At 35.1% G+C, this 24,917-nt stretch overlaps 1 protein-coding gene across 7 annotated transcripts in view; it reads right to left on the bottom strand.

Annotated features, from left to right (window-relative positions):
* Positions 1-24,917, bottom strand: part of LOC110374150 (brain tumor protein) — a 443,804-nt gene that overhangs the window by 47,359 nt on the left and 371,528 nt on the right. For 2 of the 7 annotated variants that reach the window (XM_064039494.1, XM_021331737.3), the window contains exon 1: positions 10,727-10,952. The exons of the other annotated variants lie outside the window; for them this stretch is intronic. Coding sequence is in view for 1 of the 2 variants with exons in the window: in XM_021331737.3 (XP_021187412.1) it covers positions 10,727-10,749 (23 nt within the window). In the remaining variant the exon portion in view is untranslated. Of the gene's footprint in view, positions 1-10,726; positions 10,953-24,917 lie in introns of those variants that run through there. 7 annotated transcript variants of the gene reach the window in all.

The following is a 24,917-nucleotide window of genomic DNA, read 5'->3' as shown; positions in this document are numbered from 1 at the left end:
GTACCAAAGGACCAGAGGTCTATAGGACCAAATTTGGAAGTCTTGCTTTGTAAGACTGAATAAGATAAGAAGCTTTTGATTGTCAATTTGTTGCGAAAATTCAATTTTCAAATTTTCGACAAATTATAGATATCATCAATCCAAAAGGTTTCGCTATAAGCTAAACACAAAAATAAAGGATAAAGTCCATTTTTCAGAAAGAGGAAAAATATCACAACTTCACAGAACATTGGAATAATATCATCAAAGGTAGGGAAGGACTAGAAAAATAACAATACAAAGCTACACAAAACTAGTTCAGTTGCCATTTTATATTCAACTGGACAAAACGAAAAGGAATAAGAATAACACAGCAATGCGATCCTTTGCTATCAAAGTTTATGCAGGCGTTCATAAAATTGAATAGCTAGAAAAAATCTAGAAGAACGTGAAATTTTAACCGGTCAAAGGGATGCAAACTAGATAATACTTGATAGAAACCGACCTGTTGCTCGACCTAGATATAGTTTTAGTAGAAAAATCTAAGCTTATCATACTTTTGTTTTATTTAATGGGTCATTTTTTGCACTCTTGCTATTTCTCATTAATATCATTTTCTGTTTCATTTCCGACTCACAAAGTTAAGGTAAGCATTTTGGGTCCTCCGATTTAAAAATTAACCACCCGGTACATAAAAGTACAGTCACCAACAAGGTCACATAGTATGTCACCTTATGGCCTCAAACCAAGACTACATTTTGTCACCAAAAGTCACTAGTCGCGGTTTTAGCCAAATAAGGCGTGCCCTGCCTAAACAACGGTGTCGCGGGGGGCCAGTGTACACCACTTGTTGCTATACAAACTATTTATAGCTCTGGCCTATTTGCTACAGTGTGTACTCGGGTTTATAAATAGAATTTATTTGTGGAATGTACTTAAATCTCGCTGCAATTGAGGTCGCAATTAGAAGAATGTTGCTTTTAGCTGAAACAAATAAATGCTCTCTTCTTGTGTGGCTGATGAATTTATTTCTAACGCTCATAAAATTGTGTAAGTGATTTAATCGTGATGAATAAAACAAATATGTTTTATGTACCTATTAAAACGTTATAGTCACAGAATTTGCTAAGATTTATAACCGAATCAATCGATTGATATAAAATCCAATAAAAACTTAATATTTTCAATTCGAAATATAATAAAAATGCTTCGCGCCGCACGGTAAGCGGACCGTGCGAATCACGTTACTGGGGCGCGTATTACACTACGTGATTCCGAATAAAGCAGTTCCGATATCTCGATATGCGAACGAGTACAAATTAAAATCGATGCTAAGCGCCGCCAAATGGTGTAGAAAACGGCCCAACTTCATAACGTATAGCTAGGCTGGGGTTTGAAGTTTCCTGCTTTTATTACGTAGAAATGTTCTCCTGTTCACTAACTGAAAATTTGGTAGAAATGTTATGTACTTCTGTATTAATTCACGAGACCTTCCGGACTGTCTTTAATTTTTAATTAATTGGTCGTTTCCAAATTTTTTAGAGATCAATTTGTCATTTAAGTTAACCAAGACAACATTATGTTAAATTATAGCGCTTTAGGTTTCGTTTCTTCATAGATAAATAAATCTTTTAGTGTATCAGTAACTCTACAAATCATATTTTACGCCCGAACTCTGCCCAACGCTCCAGATATCACCAAATCTAATGTCAATTGAAAAACTTATATCGAGCGTAACTTTAAAATATCGTTTTGCGAATTTGGGACTAAGTTCGGTCGAATAATTCTTGTTAATTCAAGCATATAATATCGATAAGATATGTTGAACTTCGATAAATCAGTTCGCGAAATCACTTAGTGTGAAACGAGTTTTGAATATAAATTGTTATTTTTTTCTTTATAATAATGATGATCTATCTATTCTTTTTGTAGGTACGTACATGAGAACTAACAGTTAAGTAAAGCGTCCAGTACCTTTTTCAATTTACACCTTATATGCATAAAAAAACCATTTTGAAAAAGGAACCTAATTAGCAACAGCAAATATATGTCATGTCGTACAACAGTTGTATGCAAAACGTGACAAATTACATAAACATGTAGAGAAAACATAAATAATTCCAGTTTGATTAACTAAAGGAAAATAAACGCAATGCAGGAACACGGCACTGTTAATGGTTCGATGTTAAACACTTTTTTTATTAAATACTGCAGTAAAACTAAGCTTTTATTCATTTTTAAAACGGCTACATGTTCATTTTTGTTTGTGAAATTAAAACTAATGAACAGATACTGACATAAATATTATTTCTAGCGTTCATACAACGGCGCAGTTATTAATTTAATTTAATCACCAATAAAAGTATCATAAATTATCTAGACAACATAAAGTTAGAAACCGCTATACGATAAACTAAAAAAACGTAAATACTCGAAGTACAAACCACATAACCACCCTCTTTCCTGTGAAACTTTAAAAAAGTAATTAATGAACTCCGTTAACGCTGCTTATAAAAACTAATGTATCTTGAACCGTCGCGGTGAAAATTGAGAACTTAATGCAACATATATTAACTGGTTTAAGTGACAACTAGCGCCATTGTTGGGGTCAACTTACATTGGTGGGTAAGGGAAGTCGCGGCGTCCATTTACGGGGCACGATTTAAATACGGCGCCATGTTTTATCTGGCATCTGCGACGTGACAGAACAACTAAGCACGCTCGTTTTGACGTTAATCGTGAATCGGGGTGCGTGAATTTTTTATAAAAAAAGTACTTTTTGACAAGCTAACGGGTGACATAATGAAATCAATTTTGTTTGTATGTAACGATGTTTTTTTGTTTCACTTGAAAACATAAGTCCCTTTAATAAAAAACGTTTAGGAAATATCCTCGACACGAAATAAGGACATGAAAATAAATTACAACACGGCAAAATAGCTCAAATTGTGCCCCATCTCTAATGGTTTATTTCGCTCGATATTAAACCGTTTAACGTTAACGTCATTACATAAATTGTTTCAAAATGTTGGCTCGCATTTAAGCAACAAATTATAATCGTAGTATTATGTTAATGGAAAGGTTTTATAACGGGCCTAGGGCTTTGAACCTTGGCCTTGAAGTTCAAGGATTTACTTTGTGTAGTAAATAAGGGATGTGAAAATATTTTTACCTTTTTGCAGACTAAGAGGCTGAATTTTCTTGAACATCTTGGGTAAATAAACTTGATGTCTTATTAAGTCAAAGTAATATGGTATTTGAGATTTTTAATGTAAGGCGCATTTTGACGTGTTAGGTACACCTATTTGCCTAAACGTGCGTATAAACCTGGTTCGATTAACCAACGATCTCAGGTTTGTATCATAAGATCACGTTATTTCAGGGAATATCGAACATACTTTTTTTGTAACTGTACCTTTTAATTTTTTTTTATCCGTTTTAACTTGACAGACGATAAAATTTTTCTAAAATATAATACAGAAAATAAAAATTGCAACTACATTTCAAACGTCTGTTATGAAATTGATAGATCGGCTAAACCCTAAAGCTATAAAAAACTCGATTACAACATTTCATTCAAAAATATTAAGGGGAGGTCTGCCAGTACCCAATTAAAATCAGAACAAAGCTTCGGCCTTGCACCGACGATACTGAGCACGAATTTACGAAAATTCATCTACATTTAGATTAGAATTACCTACTTTCGTAATAGAACGGGAGTCGAATTTACGGAATCATTTTTCCCTACTCCCTTACAAGTATTTACTTTATTACGTCTGTTTATGAGAAGAGAAACCAACATTAGAATTAAGCATTACTTATGTAAAATATTAAGCGTAAAGTTTGTATTATAAGCGCCAATTTCTTTTTCTATGTGGATGGATCAACACACTAGTTAAGTCTTCAATCGTTACTACAAAAACAAAATTTCAACAGAACACGCTTTAATAATGTAGCAAAGAGCAAACTGTGTGCCGCCATTCTGAAAAGCAAAATAGAAAATTGTGTAATTACGGCGAAAAGGACGCAAAGAAAATCTAATATTACGCTTCAGAGTAAATGAACATTTTTAGCTGAAATAAAAACTAAACCACATTTTCCATTTACAACTCCCAAGCTAATATCAAGGCTCGGTAAACATTCCATTTTGCTTACCCCTTCGTTCCGACGTGGGTTGTTCGTCAACTTAATTTTACAACTCCGGAACACGTAAGCGTGATATTGTTAAATTCTGTATTATTTATTGCCGAGTAACTTATGGGGTGCTAGATGTCGGCTGCGGTCGACTCACGCATTATTTCATATCAAGATCAACATTCGACGTAGCGAGACGGCACCTTCCGTTATTAAAAATTTGGACGCTTTTTATTTAACGTCATTGTATTACACTGGGTATTTAAAATGAACCAATTTATTACAAGGCTTCAAACATTGAATAAAGTTTAATTTCGATTCATATTTTAGTCAGCAACAGAATTCACGTAACCGAAACCATATTCATACCGAAAATGGTTACGTAACCTTTTTTCAACAACATCGTTATGGATTCTTTGCGTTTAAAAATAAAATGTAAATTAGTGTTTTAGTGTGTCTATCAAGACGAGTTTCTCAAACGTGCCTTTTAACATAATAATTGTAATAAGTTCAACGACTCCGTTCTTTATGTCAAACAAAGGCCATTTAAACCGATCCTAGGATTTCGTTAACCTATGACGTGACAATGGCTATTCCACAGCTCCCATACATTAAAACCATTAACTGACGTCACCCTACAAAATACACACCGCTACAAACAATTGAATTTAAATCTTCACAAAAAGGTCATGAAATATTAACAAAGGGAACCGTTAGGGCGCCTTATTGAGACAGGTCTAGTCCCAAGAAATAGTTAAATAGACACCTGATCGTGAGAAAGTAATAGAAAAGGGAATCTTAGGGGTCACACAAAAGACTGTAGTAAATTCCCTAGTATAGTAGAGTCAACGGTTACCCCAAGTCATGGATATGGGACTTTTTTCATCTTATTGTCGCTTAACCTAATTTGTGTATGACGTTTTTTGTCGTTGAAATCTCGTGAGAATTTTGGATTAACGGTCAAGTATGCAGTTTGGAGTCATTATTTAAACACAGAATATTTCTTTATGTTCGAATTTTGTGGCTTCTGACTACGAGTAGAATATTTTTGCTACAGGTGGTTTTTACGTAACACGCCTAATTTCATTCAACAGAAACAAAAAAACTAAACTTAAAGTCCAAAGACCAAAGTGCGAACATATCTAGAACGAACAAACATCAATAGAATTGCTTCATTATTTCGTATATACAAAAACGTTCGATAGAAAACTAAGAGGTAAGTTACTAACATAGTAATTTCCTAGTATAATTTACTGAACAATTCAGTATCCCCGTAACACACTAAGACTATAACCCAGCTCGCTAAAGAGAATTTTAAATACAAAATTACCAGTGGATCTCCTTCACGTATTACTCTATAATTCTGTTAGCTCGAACGCTGGCTACGTCACACGCTTCATATATTTAACTTAGTTCAGTACTAATTGCGTTACGGCCCGTTGCCGACGCAAATACGCAGAAATCGTATTAATCCGTCCGTTCGTTGGTATCGAGCCTTCTAACTTTAGTTGAGACTAAATATGGTAGTAGTTTGCTGCAGCGAACCCGATGAAGTACGAAAGCTCACGTTAACTCAGTTTTTCGTTTGCGTTAAAAGCTGCAAAAGGGAACACGAGTTTTAGGACGAAAGTCGCTTGAACCAGTTTTTTTGTACCTTAAGTAAATTGCAAACAGTTTCATGTTGAAGAGTCAGAATTTACGAATATCGTCGTATTTTGCAATATCGATTAAAATGTAATCGATTCGAAACATCGCATAAACAGCACCTCGATTGAAACATTCGTTTTATCTCAGGATACATGCTACCGTAAATTATGCGATAATGTCGTGTCATATGTCATGAATCGTGATTATCGCTCAATTGACACACTCGGGTTGCCGTAACTTTAGCCAAGCTAATCTAATGTTTATTAACCTGTAATGGTACCTACCAAATAATTGGTTTATTTTATAAATCGGCTTTGGTTACAAACTATTTCATAGTTTATCAGTACTTGTTCACACGCTGTCCAAAGCAAGTTATGAGTTTAACTTCGAAACAAAGTTGAAGCAAAGTATTGAATAGAAATAAAAAAATATTCCAATTAATATCTAAGCAATAAAAGGCGAAAATAACTGAAGGAAATTTCTTCGCAAAACAGAAAGAATTCCATCAATGATATATTCAAAAGCAATACGTTAAAAGCTCTCTATAATTGAGAAAATGCCTTTTCTCTATAGGTAAGCATTTAACACGATTCCTTGGGTGCTTAATTTAAAAGGCATAGCGTAATTCTGTGAACGATTTACTACACAACATATAGGTGCAAATTATACCAATACATGGATAAGTTTAACAAGTTAATTCCAAATTGAGTCAAAAAGAGTTTGAGGGACTATTGTTTGTAAGGACCAAAATCTTTACTTTACAAATTCGTTCAAGGCTTTGCTAGTATATTTTTAGGACGTTAAGAAATGACCCATCTAGAGGCTCCTTCAACAAATCGCTTCCGCGTGAACCTTACCATTAATACCACCAGCCTCTTAGGAGCGGAATGAACGTAATTAATTTGATTAATCTAGAAAGGCGTCTCCCATAGCTGCGATGAGTAATGGAAGATATTCGGCTTTTTTTCTCCCGTCTGATCTATGGGCAGTGCTACCCCAAATTGGGGAAAGATCTCGGACGCTATTTCCTTTTCAATTTTGCAATAATTGTTATACTGTGTACGGCTGTGTGAGTGTAAATATATCGTTGTTTGTATGTCTGGGTGCGGCTTGGGTGGCTAGTCACAGCTTTTACTAGAGTTTATTTAGGTCGAATTTAAGGCTAAACCAACGGCACTGAATGACGTTTATTGTATTCAAAAGCTTTTCAGTGTTTTTATTTTGTTAAAATGTTGTTACATTTGTAGATATTTGTTGGTGTTTCTCTTTTACTTTATATTTAACCCTAAATTGTACTTTTAACAAGCGTTAGTGAAACCCGCAAAAATGTATAACTATTTTTATTAGAATATAATATGCGTGATTAGTTGTTATTATTACCTAATCTTGATGTGATTTCCTAGGCTTACCAATACCATATCTAATAGTAGATATAAAATGGAGCTTTACATTACCAAAACAATTTGTAACTAGGAAAGTCCGCAATGTAATTATTCAAGCAAAAAATAAGTCATGTAACTCATATTTTGGAGAGAACCATTTAATAACGTTTAATGATATTACCTGAAGTGCCAGTATTTCACGGGACAATAGATTTAGCCTCAAAGATACAGGTAGCTACAAGAACAAAGATACATTTGCCGTTGGGAAAGATGGCGACTTAAAGAAATCAAGGGGTGTAACGTGTTTTGCAGATGTAAACATAAGTTGGTATTAGTAAAAGCTTCTTGGAATGTAATATTTTGTGTCATCGTGGGAATTACAGATGGGATACTAATTCATAACTTTGTTTCGTTGTCTGGTTTCTACTGTATCTAAGTGGTGAAAGTTATGTGAGAAGAATTAGGCATTTTATTCTCCAAAAAAATATTTTATAGACCAAAGACTGTTAGTACGCCTGATTGCTTAGAATACTAAGTTGCATTTGCGTAAATCATTGCTCCAATATAATTATTAGGCGTTACCTAACATCTTGTAAGCCGAGTGTTATTCTAAGCATAAACGTACATATCAGTCACTAATGTAATATTAATTAAGTTATAATTGCCGTTACTAATGTAGTCAGGTATAAAGGCGTCTATTCACTGCGTTTACGACCTAAAAATTCGTGTAAGCCAAAGGTGGCTGAAAAGTGAATTTTAAAGACTTTTCTAGGCCAGACTAACTTTTATGCGGCTTAAAAGAGTTACGCATGAAAGGAGGTTAAATAAGTGGGCAGTTTCAGGCGGGAAGCAACGCCGCAGGGAGAAACAAGTTGGAGAATGAAAACAACAATTCTTTTGATAGATCGTGCATCAAAGAGGGAAGTTTTTGAAGAAAATAAACTTTCTTTTGTGACATGTTGACTTTGTACGAGGTTTTTTGTGTGGTTAATGCAAGTTAGTTTATTTTATAGGTTAGTATGGTTTAAAATAAGAGTACAATTTCTTTGGAGATACTTAAGTAAATAATTCTGAGGTTTCCATTTGTCACGGGCGGAAGGACCTATGGGTTTCCTTAAACTACACTGATATTAAAAATACATGCTAAAAATATCCATGTTTTCATATCCACCTGGTGAATAAAATTCCCTTACTCAGTCAAAATGTGAGCACATTTTTGTGCACTGCTACACTCACAGGATACTTTAAACCGCAAAACTTTTAACAAACTGCACTCTAACTAGCTTTTAGCAAAATCCCGGAGTTTTGGGAAGTCAGTCGTCTGGGGAGCCCTTTATTTACGATGAATGCTACATGGGATAGACACCTACGTGTTATTTATGTATGTTTCCATCTTTTAACCTTTCAAACGGAGCTTAGGTGTGTTAGCTTACTTTTACCTTACCTTTATGTAGATACAATATACGTACAGCTACAATCTATAATTTGCAGTTTAATGATAAAACACTTGATGGTATTTTGTTATTACCTTTGAAAGGAGATCCAAAAAATATACCATAAAGACATATTTTTCCATGCATCATCATTATAATCTGCCTAGCTTTTCCCATCCATGTTCGGGGGTCGACATAGCATCATGTCCCATTGAATTTACATCTATAAATGAGTAGCTTTTGTTTTGTTCTAAGTACAACTGAAACCAGCCTATTACCAATTTTGATTCTTTTAAAAACAAACGACGTACGAGTCTTTCCACCAATTTCCATAGTATCTATCACTTAAACTAAATCTTTCCGATTCAATTAGGACTTTACGGGATAAACAAACGGGACAATCCCGCGGTGATCGCTCTTCGCACCCCCCAGTCTTAGTTTCACGTGCTAGTTGTGAATACTTATTAGAACTACTTCCTACTACGGTAATGGTGCGGACTTATTGATGGGAATTAGCGATTTTTTAAGCGCGTATTAATATTATAAAGTGTATGTTATTGGGATAGTAAGGAATTAAAATATTTGTTAACATATCTACATCAGGAAAAGGTTTTTGAGATGATGACCTACATCGAGTAAAAACAATACACTTTACGTCAGTTTCTTGGGCTCCTGAATAGGTCGGAAGTTTTATTACTAAACTTTTCATTGATTAATTCAACAGTTTTAAGGCAATCACACAAATATGACAGATAGAAGTAAAGAAAGCAATGTTCGCTTGATTTTTGAAAGGTTTCCAGTCTTTATTTCATGGGAATATAGACTAAAAACTTGACCCCGATTACTTGCACCCAAATGGACCTGGTTTCAACCTATCTACTTCTACTACCGTCTCCAAATAACACAGACCCGCTGTCCCAAGCACAATGTCGCTGCCGATTCGTACCGAATTTGCTATTCAGATTTCAGTTAGCCGTTCGGTAGATTTGATTAATGGCGCTCGCAAATATCAGTGCACACTTCGAAGCGAGTCGGATATCCGTGCTGTACCGAGGTACAAACGAGTCGTTTGGGGACTTTTGTAATTGGAAAAGGAAATTGAAGCTTAATTTGAAGAGGTTAAGGTTTAAGTTGCGATGAAAAAAGATGTTTTGAAGTAGCAAGCGATAGGAAAAACTTTAAGATTGTTATCTGTATTACGGGAAGCCATAGGAAAATCTTTAGATTATTATCTGTATTACCTGAGAGCTAGTTTATAAAAATATTATCCTCATTCATTTAAATTAACAGTCCTAAATAGGCGTAGACCCATTATAATTATAAATAAAGATAAGTTTTATCTTGAGTAATTATTGTTTCCTAATAATTTCACAATGATGAAGTTCGTGATAAAATATTAGCACCAGTTTGTTTCACAATATAAAATTTTATTGTAATGAACATTGCTCTACATAACAAAGCCGGCGAATAAATAAACAGTAATCTGTTAGAACCATAATTCTTAGCACTAAACAACAGCTTTAAATTCAACTATCAGATAATTTAATTGCTTCCCGCCGCACTAAACCTAACATTTACGCAATTTCTACAAGAAACTTGTAACTTAGAACTAAAAACAAACAGTACTGATTAAAACACCAACCAACAATAATACCAGACAATATAACGCGATTAAATCAAGTTGGTCACGAAAGATAAACCAGTTGATTGGCCAATATATCTTTTCAATTTATGCGGGTTATAAAAACGTCGCGCCGTTTGGGTTCCGTGACGTTTATCGAGGACCTCCAATTGAAACTTTGATGACGTCATCGGCCTTGGTGTCGGTTATACGTTTTTTTAAAGATAATATTATGCGTAACGTGTTCACGCGCTTTTAAAGTTGCCAATAAATACAACATGTGTGCTGGAAGCAGGTGTTATGTAATGTATGTGCCTACTCGCTGTCTTATGTATGGTTTCCGTTTAAATGCTGTGGTTTCTCTTTATAAACTGAGCCTTTAATATTTTATTGCAAATACAACCGATAAACCGACTTTGCAAAAACAAAACAAAGAAGTTTGTCAAAAGTTCCACAATGTTCTCTAAACTAAACGAAATACCAAGAAGTCTCACGATTCACATGTAACACAAAAAAGTTTTATAACTCACCAAAGTAATCCAAATCCGTTCATGAAAGTCAGTCTTCTGTATAAAACTATTATTTAAAAATTAATTTAAATACACACAACCGTTAACCGCTAAAATTTAAAACTAAGAACGCACACTCTACGTTCAGAAACACTAAACTAAAATACTTTTGGACACAATGACTAGAATTCAACCGTACGCGGAGACACGACCGCTCGCGTCGACTGCCGAATCATAACTGACTGTGGGGTCAAGTTTTCGAAAAAAAAAGTTGTGCTGCAGGCAAAGGCACCCATACGTTACGGACGAGATCATTACAACAAAAAAGAACCCTAAATATTATTGGTCGGATATGGTAGTTCTCAAAGTTGCTAGTGCATGAATTTTTGGTCGTTATTTTAATAGTTTTTACCAGTCAATAGTTTTTAAATAAAATAATTCCGACCTTTTTTGTTATGAGAGGTATTTTCAACAAGTTCTCAAGGCGATCTAGTTCCGTTCATTGTACTCGGCTTTATTACTCAGCGGTTATTAAATTATATAAATAGGAAAAAAGATGTATAACCAGTTTCGGCTTACCTATACTATTTTTATGGATAACATTTTCATTTTCACATGGCAATTAACGATTAGCGTAATGTTTTACAGTTTTTTAGTATTTATGGATACCTATTTGAAGATTTTTGTAAGTTGAATAAGGACGTATTTCAAAAGATGCCTAAAATGACGTAAGATGATACCGATCGTTTACGTGATCGGAATAAATTACATTTAAAAATAGTTTGCAGATATGACTATGCAAACTAATGAACTAGTTCGATGACTTAATACATTTTAGTATGTTTCTGCCGACATTTATTTCAGCATGTCTTCAAGTTTTTGATCGATGAACGAACTTATGTGAAAGAGCATTTTGGTGCAGGGGCACAGTTGACAATAAGACAGTGGAACTAACAATACTTATTTCCCATACAGACTTCATCGAGTTAAACAAATTCCCAACAAAAGCTTAATAACGAATCATTAATTCACAACGAGCGACGCTGAGGCGCTGTTCTAGTTAATAATAAAACTTTGACATTCGCAGGCAGTTGGATTCAAGTTTTGCAGCTGCCGTCCCTACGTGTACGCACAAGGTGCGCATGTGTGCAAGGCACGCGCACCCATCAATGTGTGCGTGTAATTCGTAGGGGTGCAACGTTAATTTATTGATTTTTTCCACACGAAACATAAATTGATTTTTTATCGACTAACGAACTTTTTTGTTTAGCAATTTCGGTACCGGCTGGCGTGTGAAATTATATAAAATGTAATAAGTTTACGAATAATTAAAAGGAGAGAGAATGCGAATTAATTTTTATTCGTTTCGGCGCCATTGTTGGTAATGTTATTGTTATTGTTCTAAAGATCGTTATTGCCGAACCTTTTCTATTTGATGCTAAGGATGGGAAGTAATAAGATGCTTATCTCTAAGCTTATAAAGTAACACCATTCTTCGTACTCTTTGTCTTATATTTCGCGAGCAAAATTGCAAGGTATCTGGAAGCTAGTATTTCATTGTTCCCGACTCCATAATTTTGTTGTATCTAAAAAGAAACTGACGAACTCCCGGCGAACTTGTATAAAAGTTGTTTTCTCCGTTCCAGAGAATGACCTTCGTGATAATTATGCTTGTGAAGAAGTTTTTATACTGTCGCATCGTTATGACGTTTGAGTCACCCCATTTTCCGGAAGGTTGAATCACTGTTTTATGAGAACGGTTTTTACGAAAAACCTTGTCATTTCGTAGGTTTCCAATGTTTAGATTATTGGTTATGATATGACTAATCTTGTGGGGAAACCCTTTGCAATCGCGACTTCAAATGTTATATGAAGGAAACAGGTTGGTTTAGGTAATGAAAGAAACAAGTGAGCATCACCCACACAAAACAAAGTAAAGACAACGTCCTTTTGAGGAAAAAAATATCCTCATTTGTAAGTACCAAAGAAACTAAACAGTAACAAACAGCTTCACAGAATAATAATTATCTCTTCAACGCGAACGAGGCATCCATCTTTATGACCAGATGACAGCTGACAGAAATACTTCTTGTAACATTCCAAAATAGGCAAAAGAATCTTGTACACACGTCCTTTACCAGTAACAATGCAGAACTCTTTAATTAGATACTTAAAACGACTTTTGATGCGTCAAACAGTGATTTGAAAGTTGACTTTATTGTCTAGAGTTTAAGGTTGTAATCGGTTTACGATGTACAAATTGCCAACAATGTCGAGTACATAATGCAAGTATCGTTCGTGGCATATAAAATTAACGCATTCATAGTATGTTGAGGCAGGCCGGATGCTAGTAAGTATAGTATGGAAGGGTCAACAGACTGGTGACTGACCTCTGCGATGACAGACGCGTATTTATGTATTACTGATTGGAAAGGTCAATCGAGTATGTGATTAGTGATTTCGCAAACATCCTACACGTGGTCGCCAGAAGCTTCTATTTGCAGCCATAATAACGGAGTATTTACGTTTACATACGAAGATTTGGTCTCAATTTAAGGCTCGTTTTATACAGAAAAAATGTTGATAAGCAATCCAGCTTTAAATCTAGAATGTAACCAGCTGGATTTCGAACCAACTATTTATTACGACGAGCATTTTTATCGAGTCGCAATATCGGCACCGGCATCGATATAATCGCGACAAACCGCCGATGCAGTAGCGCTACTGAATCGATAAAAAACACGACCATATCGCGATCATATTGCCATTGTAGGGCGTTGCCATTGATACAAATACAATAGGGCAGCCATTTTGTTAATTGACCTTGTGCAGCGATGCAGCTGCGGTCGAACGCGACAGTTTCGTTGCAAAAAGTCGCCATGTGTGCAGCCAGACACAGATTACTCAAGCGGCCCAATCTGCCATCTTTATTCCGTAAGGTGATACATGTAGGCATGCTGTCGCAACGTAATGCAACAAACTATTCGAAACTAATGACATATTATCTTGTTTGTGCTTGGAAAGTTTTTTGATTGCACTACAATGAATTAACGAATGGCCAATCTATCATATTTCAATTGCGTACGACCACCTTGACAACATGTCCTCATTAGACTGTATCGAGTGCATAAGTATCAGATCAGGGCCAAATTGCACGATTCTGATTAGCTAAACAATTCCAAGAGATCACAACTCGTGAAGACAAAACCATTACTAAGTCCGCAGCAGCTGACATATCTTGGCACTAGACTCCAGTCAAGTGCAAGCCACTATAACTTCGTTAAGAAAGATTAAGTGCCTAACTCCGACATAAGCACTAAATTGTAGAAAGAACCTCCCAGGCCGCTCCTACTTTCAAGGGTGATATCGAACCCCCCACTGGAAGGTCAACGCTCGGGTAAATGACCTGACCAGATGACTCCAACAGTCTTTTTTTTTAAGTCATATGATTCATACGCGATATATAAAATATGTACAAAATGTTCTTCCAATGACTAAGCGCCCGTTCTCAGGGTTGCCAAAAAAACTTAATTGGGGTAGATAAAACGTCTAGATTTAATACATTATTAATAAAGGATATGGGCCGATCACGCGAGAAAAGAAGGTTAAAACAAAACCGGATTATTTATTGGTTCAGCAAAAAAGGGTTGCATTTTAGTGTTTTCGGACAAGATCCTTTGTTTGAGGATTAGCCAGTCGAATTCCAATCGTATGGCAACCCTGAGAAGGTTCGCGGTGTCAAGTTCGAGGAGGCAACTTAAGTTTTTTGCCTCAAAAAGGATAAGGAACATTTGCATGCAGTTTCTGGTTTCATAAATCTGCGGTGCATTAGTTATTATAATCCTGATTGATAGGTACGATACAATTTGATAAAGATATGGGTTAAACTTTTTGTGGTATTCTAATTATGATTTCGGGCATCGTTAAAGGTTTTAATAGTTAAGTTCAAAAAGAAATCGAAACCAGCCATCGAATCATTGGAAGAAACGACATTTTGCACTTAAGTAGCGGATAAAGTCTTCTAATTGGATTAAATCCAGTCTAAGGATAAATTCCCAGGACGTCAACTGATACTTTTTTACTAAAACTTTTTCCTTAATATTAATACTTAAATACCGAATTAACACCGATTTATTGGTGTAAATTCTCGGGTTTTGTGACTGAACTGTGAATAACATGTAATACATACTCAGGTATTTTAATGCAGAAAATGTTGGCCCTTTATATCTACTTGTACATTTACTGAAATTGCCGAAAGCAGCAAGCAGTAACCAAAAGTCATGCGAAACCAATACCAAATACTGAATGGAACGGAACGTTACAGAGCACCCACAAAGAAGTAGTTTGTCTACGTCTCAGAACGTTTCTAGACTCGACTAACCATTCCTAGATTTCGGTCTAACCTACCTAGGTATCATTGAGGAGGAAATTCGAAGATTTTCCAATGTTACAAGGAAATAGAGTCTGAGACGACGCGCTTGGTACAGTCAGCTGCGGAAATTTGTAGCCACCGAATATTTGCTCGGTGAAAAATTTCCTAAGGATAAGAATTGTGTTTTTGTGAATTTATTTGCTAGGAAATCTAGTTTGAGGAGATGGGAATTGTGGTGATTAGATTATGGATGTTGTTTACTTTTATATAGCGGGGGAAAATATATATTGAATACTGAATATCAAGCCTGAAGGTTGTCTTCCTAATAATTTTTGGTTATAAATATGTTGTTTAGCGAGAGGTCAGATGGGCAGTCGCTCCTTGTAAAGCACTGGTACTCAGCTGCAACTGTTTAGACTGGAATCCGACCCCAACATAGTTAGGAAATAGCTAGGCAGATGATATAAAACTGTTGTCTAAAAGCATTCAAGTTCTTCATGCTTTTGACGAAAAACAAGAAAATAGTATGTTAATGCTTGTAATCCTACAGTTAGCTACTAATCCGACTTCGCTAAACTACTTATAAGTAATCCTTGCACTAATCTAAGGTTAAGTGGAGATTGTCAAGAGAATTAGTTGTTGGTATTGGGCAATGAGTTACTGGGTACAGTTAATCTTTTCAGCATAACATTTAACGGACATTTTAACGTGTTCAATGGACTTAGCTGGTTTGTGGAAACTTCTGGGAATGTTACTAAGGCTTTTAAGTATTTTTGAGTGGATATACGAATTCTATGTATCTGCTCGACCAGTTTGTTAATTTAATACAAATAAGCAGAATGTAATTTCCTTCGTTTTTTTTTTGAATTAAGGGAAGCTTAGGGTAGAAAATTATGATTAAAATAACTGAAGCCTGAAACTGCCAATTTATCTCCAGTAAGCACGTATTAAGCTCAGCAGTGATATAATAAAATATATGCTAAAAACATAAGCTTAAATAAACTTAACTCACATAAATCAACATATCCAACTTACAACAATAAACTAGAATACGAAAGTGCATCTGCACCCATTTCTTTTATTGCATCTCCGTACGAATGACCTACTTGTGTGGTCGACTGTACTGAGTGGCTTTTAGATCAATCTTTAAGACATCCTGACTGATGCAAGTCTCTTAATGCCGGTAATACGAACCTTTTAGCTTTTGTATTAATGGCGTTACTTGAACGACGTGGTGATTTAGATGGTGATTAACTGATTAGGGTTTGAGAATATCAGCTGTTATTTAGATTAACTGCACTGCAAAATTTAGTACGCCAATAGTTTGTTAGGGCTCATACATCAGTACGAAGATGAATGGTAGGACGCCCATTACATAGACCAAGTAATTGACCGGTATCAAATCGACCTAGAACTTTGATTGGATTCATGATTTACATTAAAAAAATACCAACCATCGAGCCAACTGTCGGCCTATACTACTTTATGAGCCCAAACTATCGAATTTTAGTAGGGAAGATTTAGAGAACCCCCCCAGTTCTCTAAATCTTCCCGCCTAATATCTAGGCACATGTTTTATTTTACGAAGAAGAGACGTCTTTCAAGCAACTTACAGCACCTTATTATTAAACGTGGTTTTAAGAAGTACCCGCTTTAGTAACAGGTTTAGACCACTAACTTTTTTCGGGACGGTGGTTTAAATCTGGTACAAAAGCGGGTATTTTTTTAAAACCACGTTTTATAATCTTGTGGACAGTGTACTGACGAGATTGCTAAAACGATACTCAGTCTAGTCCTTCCGTTTGTGCTAGAGTTACACCGCACTCGTGTTAGTATCAGTAACTCGATATATTGCATCACGCGGTGTCGCTTGCAGGTGTCGAGGTTGACTACTCTATCTAGAATTGTAGGTTTATTATTGTTTTGCTTTTGCTGGCTGTATTTTTTTTTAGATTAAGGAACCTCTACAGTCGGCTCTGTTCTATGAATGGTAGGAACATTTCGTAAGTTCGTCGTAAGTTAATGTAACAGTAATGTTAGCGATTGCGTATTTATCTAATAAAATATGAAATATATCACAATATGCAAAATAAATTCATATAGTTTTACATTACATAACAAGATAAAATGAGGAATTTAAAATCGACTAAACAACATACCAAATAGCAACAGTTTATTAACAAATTCACATTTACTATCCAAGCCACAAACTGACAAACGAAATTTTCTATATATGTACATAATTCGCTACATGTAAACACGCTTCGATTCGATACATCGAACATTAAAGCAATCGAATAAGTAAATACGAATCGAGTTATGTGGACGTCAAAACGTAATTTATTCGTTCACAATTATCCGAGTTGGATGTTCGCTGTACGCAATTGAATTTAAATACGAGTTTCGATGGACAGACAGACAATCAATGTTTGTATGCGATTTTATAATTGTTATATCGATCACGATTGATTGAAGTGTATAAGTTTATGAATCATCGTAGTTTGAACTTGAGTTCATTGTTAGAGATGTTGATTATAATTACATACACAGCTGGTTTCCGCTCCTTTGTTTAGTAGAAGATTAATGCTGATTATTTACAATAATAATTTGACAATATTTTAACTGTCAAAGATCAACAGCAACATATTAGCATCACACTCACAGTCTCAAAATCTTTAGAACACTTTAAGACAAAAACATAGTACATATTTAAAAAAAAAATCGATCACCAAAATTGAACCAAGTTTTTTCATCAGTAAATTGGCTACATTTGGCTCCCATAACATTACCTGAACACCATTCAAGCTCCCAAATTACACTACTCGAACCTTTTCCAACTACCTTTGTAGTGGTCTGAAAACACCGCAAAACCGTTGTAATTATGTCTATAGGTACATATATACCTTCTTATATAGGAAACTGGGTATTTGCGTGTTCCCTAACAAAGGAAAACCCAAAATGGTAACAAAGAAATCGCATAAATTACACTTGATTGACAAAACAATTACTTAAATTAAAAGTGATGTTCACGCAAACCCGCATTGAATATAAATTGTTAACACAGGAATAATTATTGCCTACGTGTTTAGAAACCTTCTTAACTATAGCTAATCTAGAACTATAATATTATTTATATCAATAAAAGAGAATGAAAATTTAATTTTATTTTGTGGGCATTTTAATATTAACTGGTTCTCATGCGTTTTGAATCATTATGTGTAAATATACGTGAACTTTTTAGCACTGAGTGTGGAGGTAAGCCCAACAGACAAAGGACAGACAAAGAAATACAGCTTCAAAACCCAGTCTACTTAGTTATTTTTTTTCTTAAAAATGTAGACTCGTTCGTCATTTTGTTACTTAAAAGCAAAGACATCATGGCCCCACAAAATTAATCAATCGTAGACAGTGCTTTTATAAAACCCGGCATCATTATTTATTTTCGTATCTCAAGTCACGGCTTTAAAAGTAAACAATACTAGCTTATTCCTCATTCCAAGACAGAATCCTTAAACAGTACAAACTCCAGAAAGTTCTATCAGTATATTTGCGTTATTTAACCAGAAATCGAATCGGAATCCCCGTTGCATCGCCGGTATGTAAACAGGGAAACGCAACGATCGATATGGCGGGGTAAACACGGCGGTTGCCATGGCAACGCGGCGGGAGTTTCGTCACTTCCGCGCCCCTAGCCCCCCTCGCCCCGAGGTACCGCCCCACCCCCCGCTGGGGCCGCTGTCCGCGGCAGGCTTTGCGTCGTACCACAGGGACGATATAGCAAGTTAAATTGGCTCTGTCCTTGATTTAATGGCTATTTCGATGCAAGTCTGGACCTGTGCGAATAACGAGATTTGACTATCAAAGGGTAGCGAAAAGTTTCAACATGCAGTCGGGGTGTTTTTTTGGTTTTATTTCATGCCAGTCTGCACCATGGGTTTATTTACCACGAACTCTAGCGATAGGGAGGCACTGTGTGGAAATACTAGGAATCAATTTAGTTGTAAAAATAGACACAATTTGGAATAGGATACATACAATAGAATTAGTTCAGCCGAAACATCTGTTCTGACAAGCCCACAAAGGACCACATGTTTTCTAAATAATCCCTCATTTAAAACGACTTGTTTTACTGCACTTTCATTGTTATGTTCAAAGCAGAAACGTTCAGATGCGTTGGCGAATTTTAAATTGTTTATTATCAACTGACAGCCAATTATTTAAGCTGAGATAATTAGGCTTTTGTCATGCCATCGGCATTTGAGCAAAATGGGGATGATGGAGACCGAGGGATGACAATCTGTTACGAAGATTTTTGGGTACTAAATGGGTTTCACTGAATAAAGTCGTTATTTCTCTAATGTTAAATTAAATCAAACAGGCCTAGCTTAGTAACCATTTGGGACAATATACTATATCTATTACAACCATGTTTATAATTTGGTGTGTATTCTTTTGTCTTTTGACTATAACAAACTTTTAGGAATATACAGAAATGTACTGAGGAGTTTAGCCCACCAGAGTTGTACTGTAATTGAATATCATCGGACCATAGTAATTGCTGGTAACATATGTATGTAAAAATATCTGACAGAATTGACCCCAGTTGCGCATACTTGATGTATGATCCGCAATTAAATCTGATGATGATTACAGACCTTTATGGATGAAATCTTCTTCAATTATTTGTGTTTTAAGGTCATTATATATAAAAATTCTTTGTGGAAATGCTAGGTGGTCGTACATTGCAAGAGGCCAAGGGGTTGGTGACCGCAAACAACCCTTTCCCGACCCAGCGGCTGTCTGCAACATGATTTAATGTGACACACACTTCAGTACATACATCCTGTATGTACTTCAGACCTAAAATAAATGGCAATCTTGTTTAATCAATGTTAGGCGTTTTCCCGCGGTTTCACACGTGTCCTGAGGGAACTACTGCCTATGTTACTCGGGAAGAGTTTAGCTTTCCAATAGTGAAAGAATTTTTCAAATCGATTCTGTTTCGGCTTCTTTAGAATACAAACAAATAAAAACATGTTACTGTTTATTTTATAAGTGTAGAAGTACCTACAGATATTTTAGCCAAACCTCTTTTTCAATTTAATTCTTCAAACTAGATTGATGCCAACAATTCGCTTGTTTATGAAACCGATTCAAAAGTCAAATTGTTGAGGCAGGTTATGTGTCATTTGAAAATTAAAAATGCATGAGACCATGATGTAAATGATCTGGAAACTGGTATACATTACATACATATGCATTATGTATGAATGTGAATGTATTTACACAGTCTTATTTATAAACGGCATAAATATGTGTCGCAAGATTTTTATTTATTTTGCAAGTTAGAATTCTGTCACAGTTCTGGTTTAAAGGATATTCTTTGGATTTCTTCAATTGACAAAATAATAGGATTGTCATCAATCCACCTTATTATAGAACGTGGACCTAAAATAGAACCAGCTTTAATACTAGGATTAAACGGCCACCCGAACTAAGTTAATGGACTAAACCTAGCACAATAGCCGGTAATTTTAAGACCAAGTTTTAAAATAAGGTGGTATATGTTTTTCAAAAAGGTAACCAGTCTATCCAAGGGGTGTTGGGTTGCCCATGTAGCTGGATTGAGGAGGTCAGATAAGCAGTCGCTCCTTGTAAAGCACTGGAACTCAGCAGCATCCGGTTAGACTGGAAGCCGACCCCAACATAATTGGGAAAAGGCTCGGGAGATGATGATGTTTTCCAAAAAGGCTTATAAAACTCGCTTCTTATGTAAAACTTTAATTAGAAATCAAAGTACTTCCAAAAATAACATCTACTTTATCACACGGTGGAGCAATTATGAAACGTATCATCTAGAAGTTCGAGAACATTCTAACAAAACTTTTGGGCCATAAACATAAGTTTTAGTTGTAAGAAAGCTACGTGAGGCGCATAGAAACGCGTGTAGGAGTTGTGGGCGAAATTTTTGGACTCCAATAAGTATATTTCTAAGAAATGTTATGAATTATTGTTAAGGCTAACAGATTCAGTAGGATAGCCTTAAGTAGTTCTCCGTACTTTCTAAGCTACTCTATTGGCTATTTTATAAGGTTAGTGAACGATAAGGACGAAAATGTGAGAGGAATTTTTGACTGATAAAGAGCCGAGAAAAAATCATTGATCTGCCATTGCTGTCATTCACAAAGAGCGTATTCAAAGCCTTCTTAGTATGAAATTATATGGTTCATTACATAATTAGATGCTTAATAAATAACACATTGTGAATTGGATGCTTGCAAATATTTGACTGTAGGATTTGTTTACAATAATGTTTGCAAATCCTACAATAAAATAAGAGTGACCGACATAATTATTTTATTACAAACTCGTTTTATGTAAGTCCTAAAATAACCCACAACCAAACAATCCAGCACTTATAAAATAATAATTAAATTGTTAAATCTGAATTTATTTGGAACCGCAAACAACGTGAAGAGGGCACGACGGAGGTACATATAATTTAATAATTTAAATGTGTGGTACGAAGGTATTAAAATTAAATTAATGATAATACCCGGTCTTAGTGTGATATTTTCATTGTTTTAAGGTCAGACACAGACGGTACTTTTGTCGGTCGATCGCCTATAATTAACTTAAATATACATCTGTTCTTTAATTTGGCGTGTTTACATTGTATTTTTTTATTTTTTATTCTGTATATGGCCTATCCTGAAGTTCACCGAATTAATTTTTATCATCTCAGTCTATTGCCGTCTATGGCTGGACGTAGGCCTAGGAATGTTAACCATATCATCATTATCTCTTACCACATTTGGCCAATCCTGACGGTTGATTAATATGTGGGTAACTTACCTGTAACAAAAACAATAACAAATTAGTAAAATGACAAGCAGATAAGTACAAAATTTTGCTAAAAATAAATGCCAGTCACCATTTACCAATATAAAAACTATCATAAACTATTTCTTAAAACTATAGATGGTTTGGATTTGCTTGTGAGATGATGTAAGATAGGAATGTATGGCGGTATAGAACATGCTGCTGACCCCAAATAGGAAATCGGGCTATATGTAGATGACCGATTGACACCAACTTTCAAACAGGAACCAAAAAATTATACACTAAATCAAAAACCATTTGTTTTTGACTTTCAGACTACTGTCAGTACAAGCAGCAGCGTACCCCCAAACCCCTTAATCATAACATAATACAAGCCATGTTATTTTAGTTCAATACAAATTCGGGCCGAAATTCAAACAGTTAGGCCAACGGTAACCCTCCAAAACAAAGGCTTGGTACAATAAACCTTCCTTAGGGACCTTTATTTCTGTAGCTAGGGGTCGGATAGACGCATCAGATAAAAATGTCGGGTTTAAGCTTTGTGTTACTTAAATAGGAATGTTAGTTTTTTGTTTTTTTTTTTAGATTTTCTGTGGTAGATGTTATATCGAGGTACGAGTATGTTATGAGTTGAATAATAATTTCTCTGGTATTTTAATTTATCAATATTTACAATACATATTTACAATAAAAATCAAAAACTATCCTAGTAGTCAGTCAGTCAGTAATCTTTAAATATGTCATTGATTTTAATTCATAAAGTGTTATATTGACGTAACTTTTCTAAAGAGTGACTCTAAATTGAGAAATTGCATTTCTTTTTGTCATTCTTTTAGTCCTTTGACATCTTCGATGGTTATACGGAAAAAGTGATATCTTAAAATAACACAGTTGGCAAGTTAAGTTATTGCAACAATTAATATGACCTCAGGAGGTCCAATACATACAGTTGCCAAAGCAGATTTCTAGTCACACAGCCTAGTTTAATTGCGTAACTGATTGGCAATGCAAATAGCTTTCATTCTGTCAACGCATTCAGATCTGCAACACCGTAAGATTAGTCTATGTATCACCACGTGTCAACATACTCGGTTCTAGATAGATAAGATCATAATGTATAATGCTGTAGTATACATGCGTAGTATTACTGCATATTATCAAATATTAAATCAGTAGAAAATTTTTGAATAAAACAATCTAGAACGTAAATAAACAAAAATTGGCAACCACGATTCACTTGTATTAATTGATTGAATTCCAGAAAAATCGTAGTTCGTCATGTAGTTACATGATTAAAATATTGGACCTTGTTAGTTTCATTAATTTGGGAGTTTCAAAAAAGGTTGGACCATAATTTGTAGAAGTTAAAACCTGCATTAAAATCAAAGCTTTTTCTGACAGTGAGTTTTTAAGTTCAATTACACTGTGTGTCCATTAGACTCAGAACAAAGGCACCCTTTCCTAACTTGCGAGTCGTCAACTCAGTATCACACTTGTCATTCCGCCTCCGCCCGCAGTGATAATTGGGAGAAATCTCTTGGACGCTAAGGGATCCATTTTGTCCTTGTAAATGTAAAAATACTGATTTGTTTTTGTTGGTGTTTGTTCTCTTAAGATAAGTGATTGTGATTTTTTTGTGTTTTTTGTTTGATTAATTTAAGGTTGTTTGTTAAGGTTGATTCCAAGACCACAAGACAGGTCTACGACCATAAGAAGTGTATGCTTTTCTCAGGATATGAATATCACTGTAGACAATTTTTTGTTGATTTTAAAAGCTCTATTATTATCTTAGGTTGTCCTTAAGATGTTTTGTTTCACCGTTAGTCAGTGGTATCCTTATATGTTTGTGATTGTGAGTGAAAAAGTCACACTGATTTAGCTTGGTTTCGAACCCGCGACTTGTGCTTAAAAGGAGGTCACCTAGCCTTCGGGCCACCACGACACCACACAATACTCATTCTATAATTCAAAAACATATTCTATTCTATTATTTAGTTCGAAGGTTACAATGAACTAAATTCGTGTTACAAGCGAAAAAATGTATGACCGTAATTTCCCTAAGGCTCGTTAAGTTTAATTAAACACGTAACGAGTTAACAAAAAATATTTTAAATATGCCTGCTAATCTTAGTTAGAGCCTGCAATTTAAAAATTGTGTTTAATTTCTGCTTTATGTTCTAACTTTTTAGTCCATGACCTTGCCTAAATGTATATTATTTTCTTTCTCGTCAATCCATTCTAAGGTTGTCTGGAAGAGATCGCTCTTATGTCACCTATGTACTTTAATTTAGTTCTAAGATCAAAAAAGTGGTGTACCTAATAAAGTATATCTATCTAGCTTCATCAAAATGGTTTCGTAACTTATTCAAATATCTAGCACGTTTACAAAGTGTGATACTAAAATAGAATGAAGAACATTCATTAAAAATACACCTACATATACACAATATATATACAGCATTCCAAATTCCCCTCAAGCTTCAAAAGATTGTCTTCGTTAATTCCCTCATTGTGACGAAAATTGACTGAGCGTCGCAAATTCGTCAAAACTCAGTCAACACAGACCGGGAGATTTTATGTAAATGTACGCACACACTAGGCGAATCTTAATTATGGATGATAATTAATTACATTAGCAGTTTAAACTCTGGGCTGTTAATTTGCATTGCACGTGTGACAAATTCTGAACTATTGTGTTAGGAGTTTGACAGCGTTGCGTCACAACGGAATTGAGTTGAATTATTCAGATACCGACGGTGAGTGTGTTGTCAACCTAATTAGATGAGCTGGAAGTTGTTTTCGAAAACGTTAATGTTGAATTGGTCAAATGCTGTGATATCCCTTGGTAAATTAACTTTTTAACTGTTGTGATTTAAATTCTTTTTTTATGACAAAATATTCATTCATACACGAAATAAACATATCAGCATGCGGGCTTGTGTAAACGCAATATAGAGCATTGTAAACTACAATATGCAGTCTATAAAAGTGCATAAT

The sequence above is a fragment of the Helicoverpa armigera genome, chromosome 19, assembly GCF_030705265.1.
Source record: "Helicoverpa armigera isolate CAAS_96S chromosome 19, ASM3070526v1, whole genome shotgun sequence".
In the NCBI taxonomy this organism is placed as follows: Eukaryota; Metazoa; Arthropoda; class Insecta; order Lepidoptera; family Noctuidae; genus Helicoverpa; species Helicoverpa armigera.
This window is presented reverse-complemented; position numbering and strand designations above follow the sequence as displayed.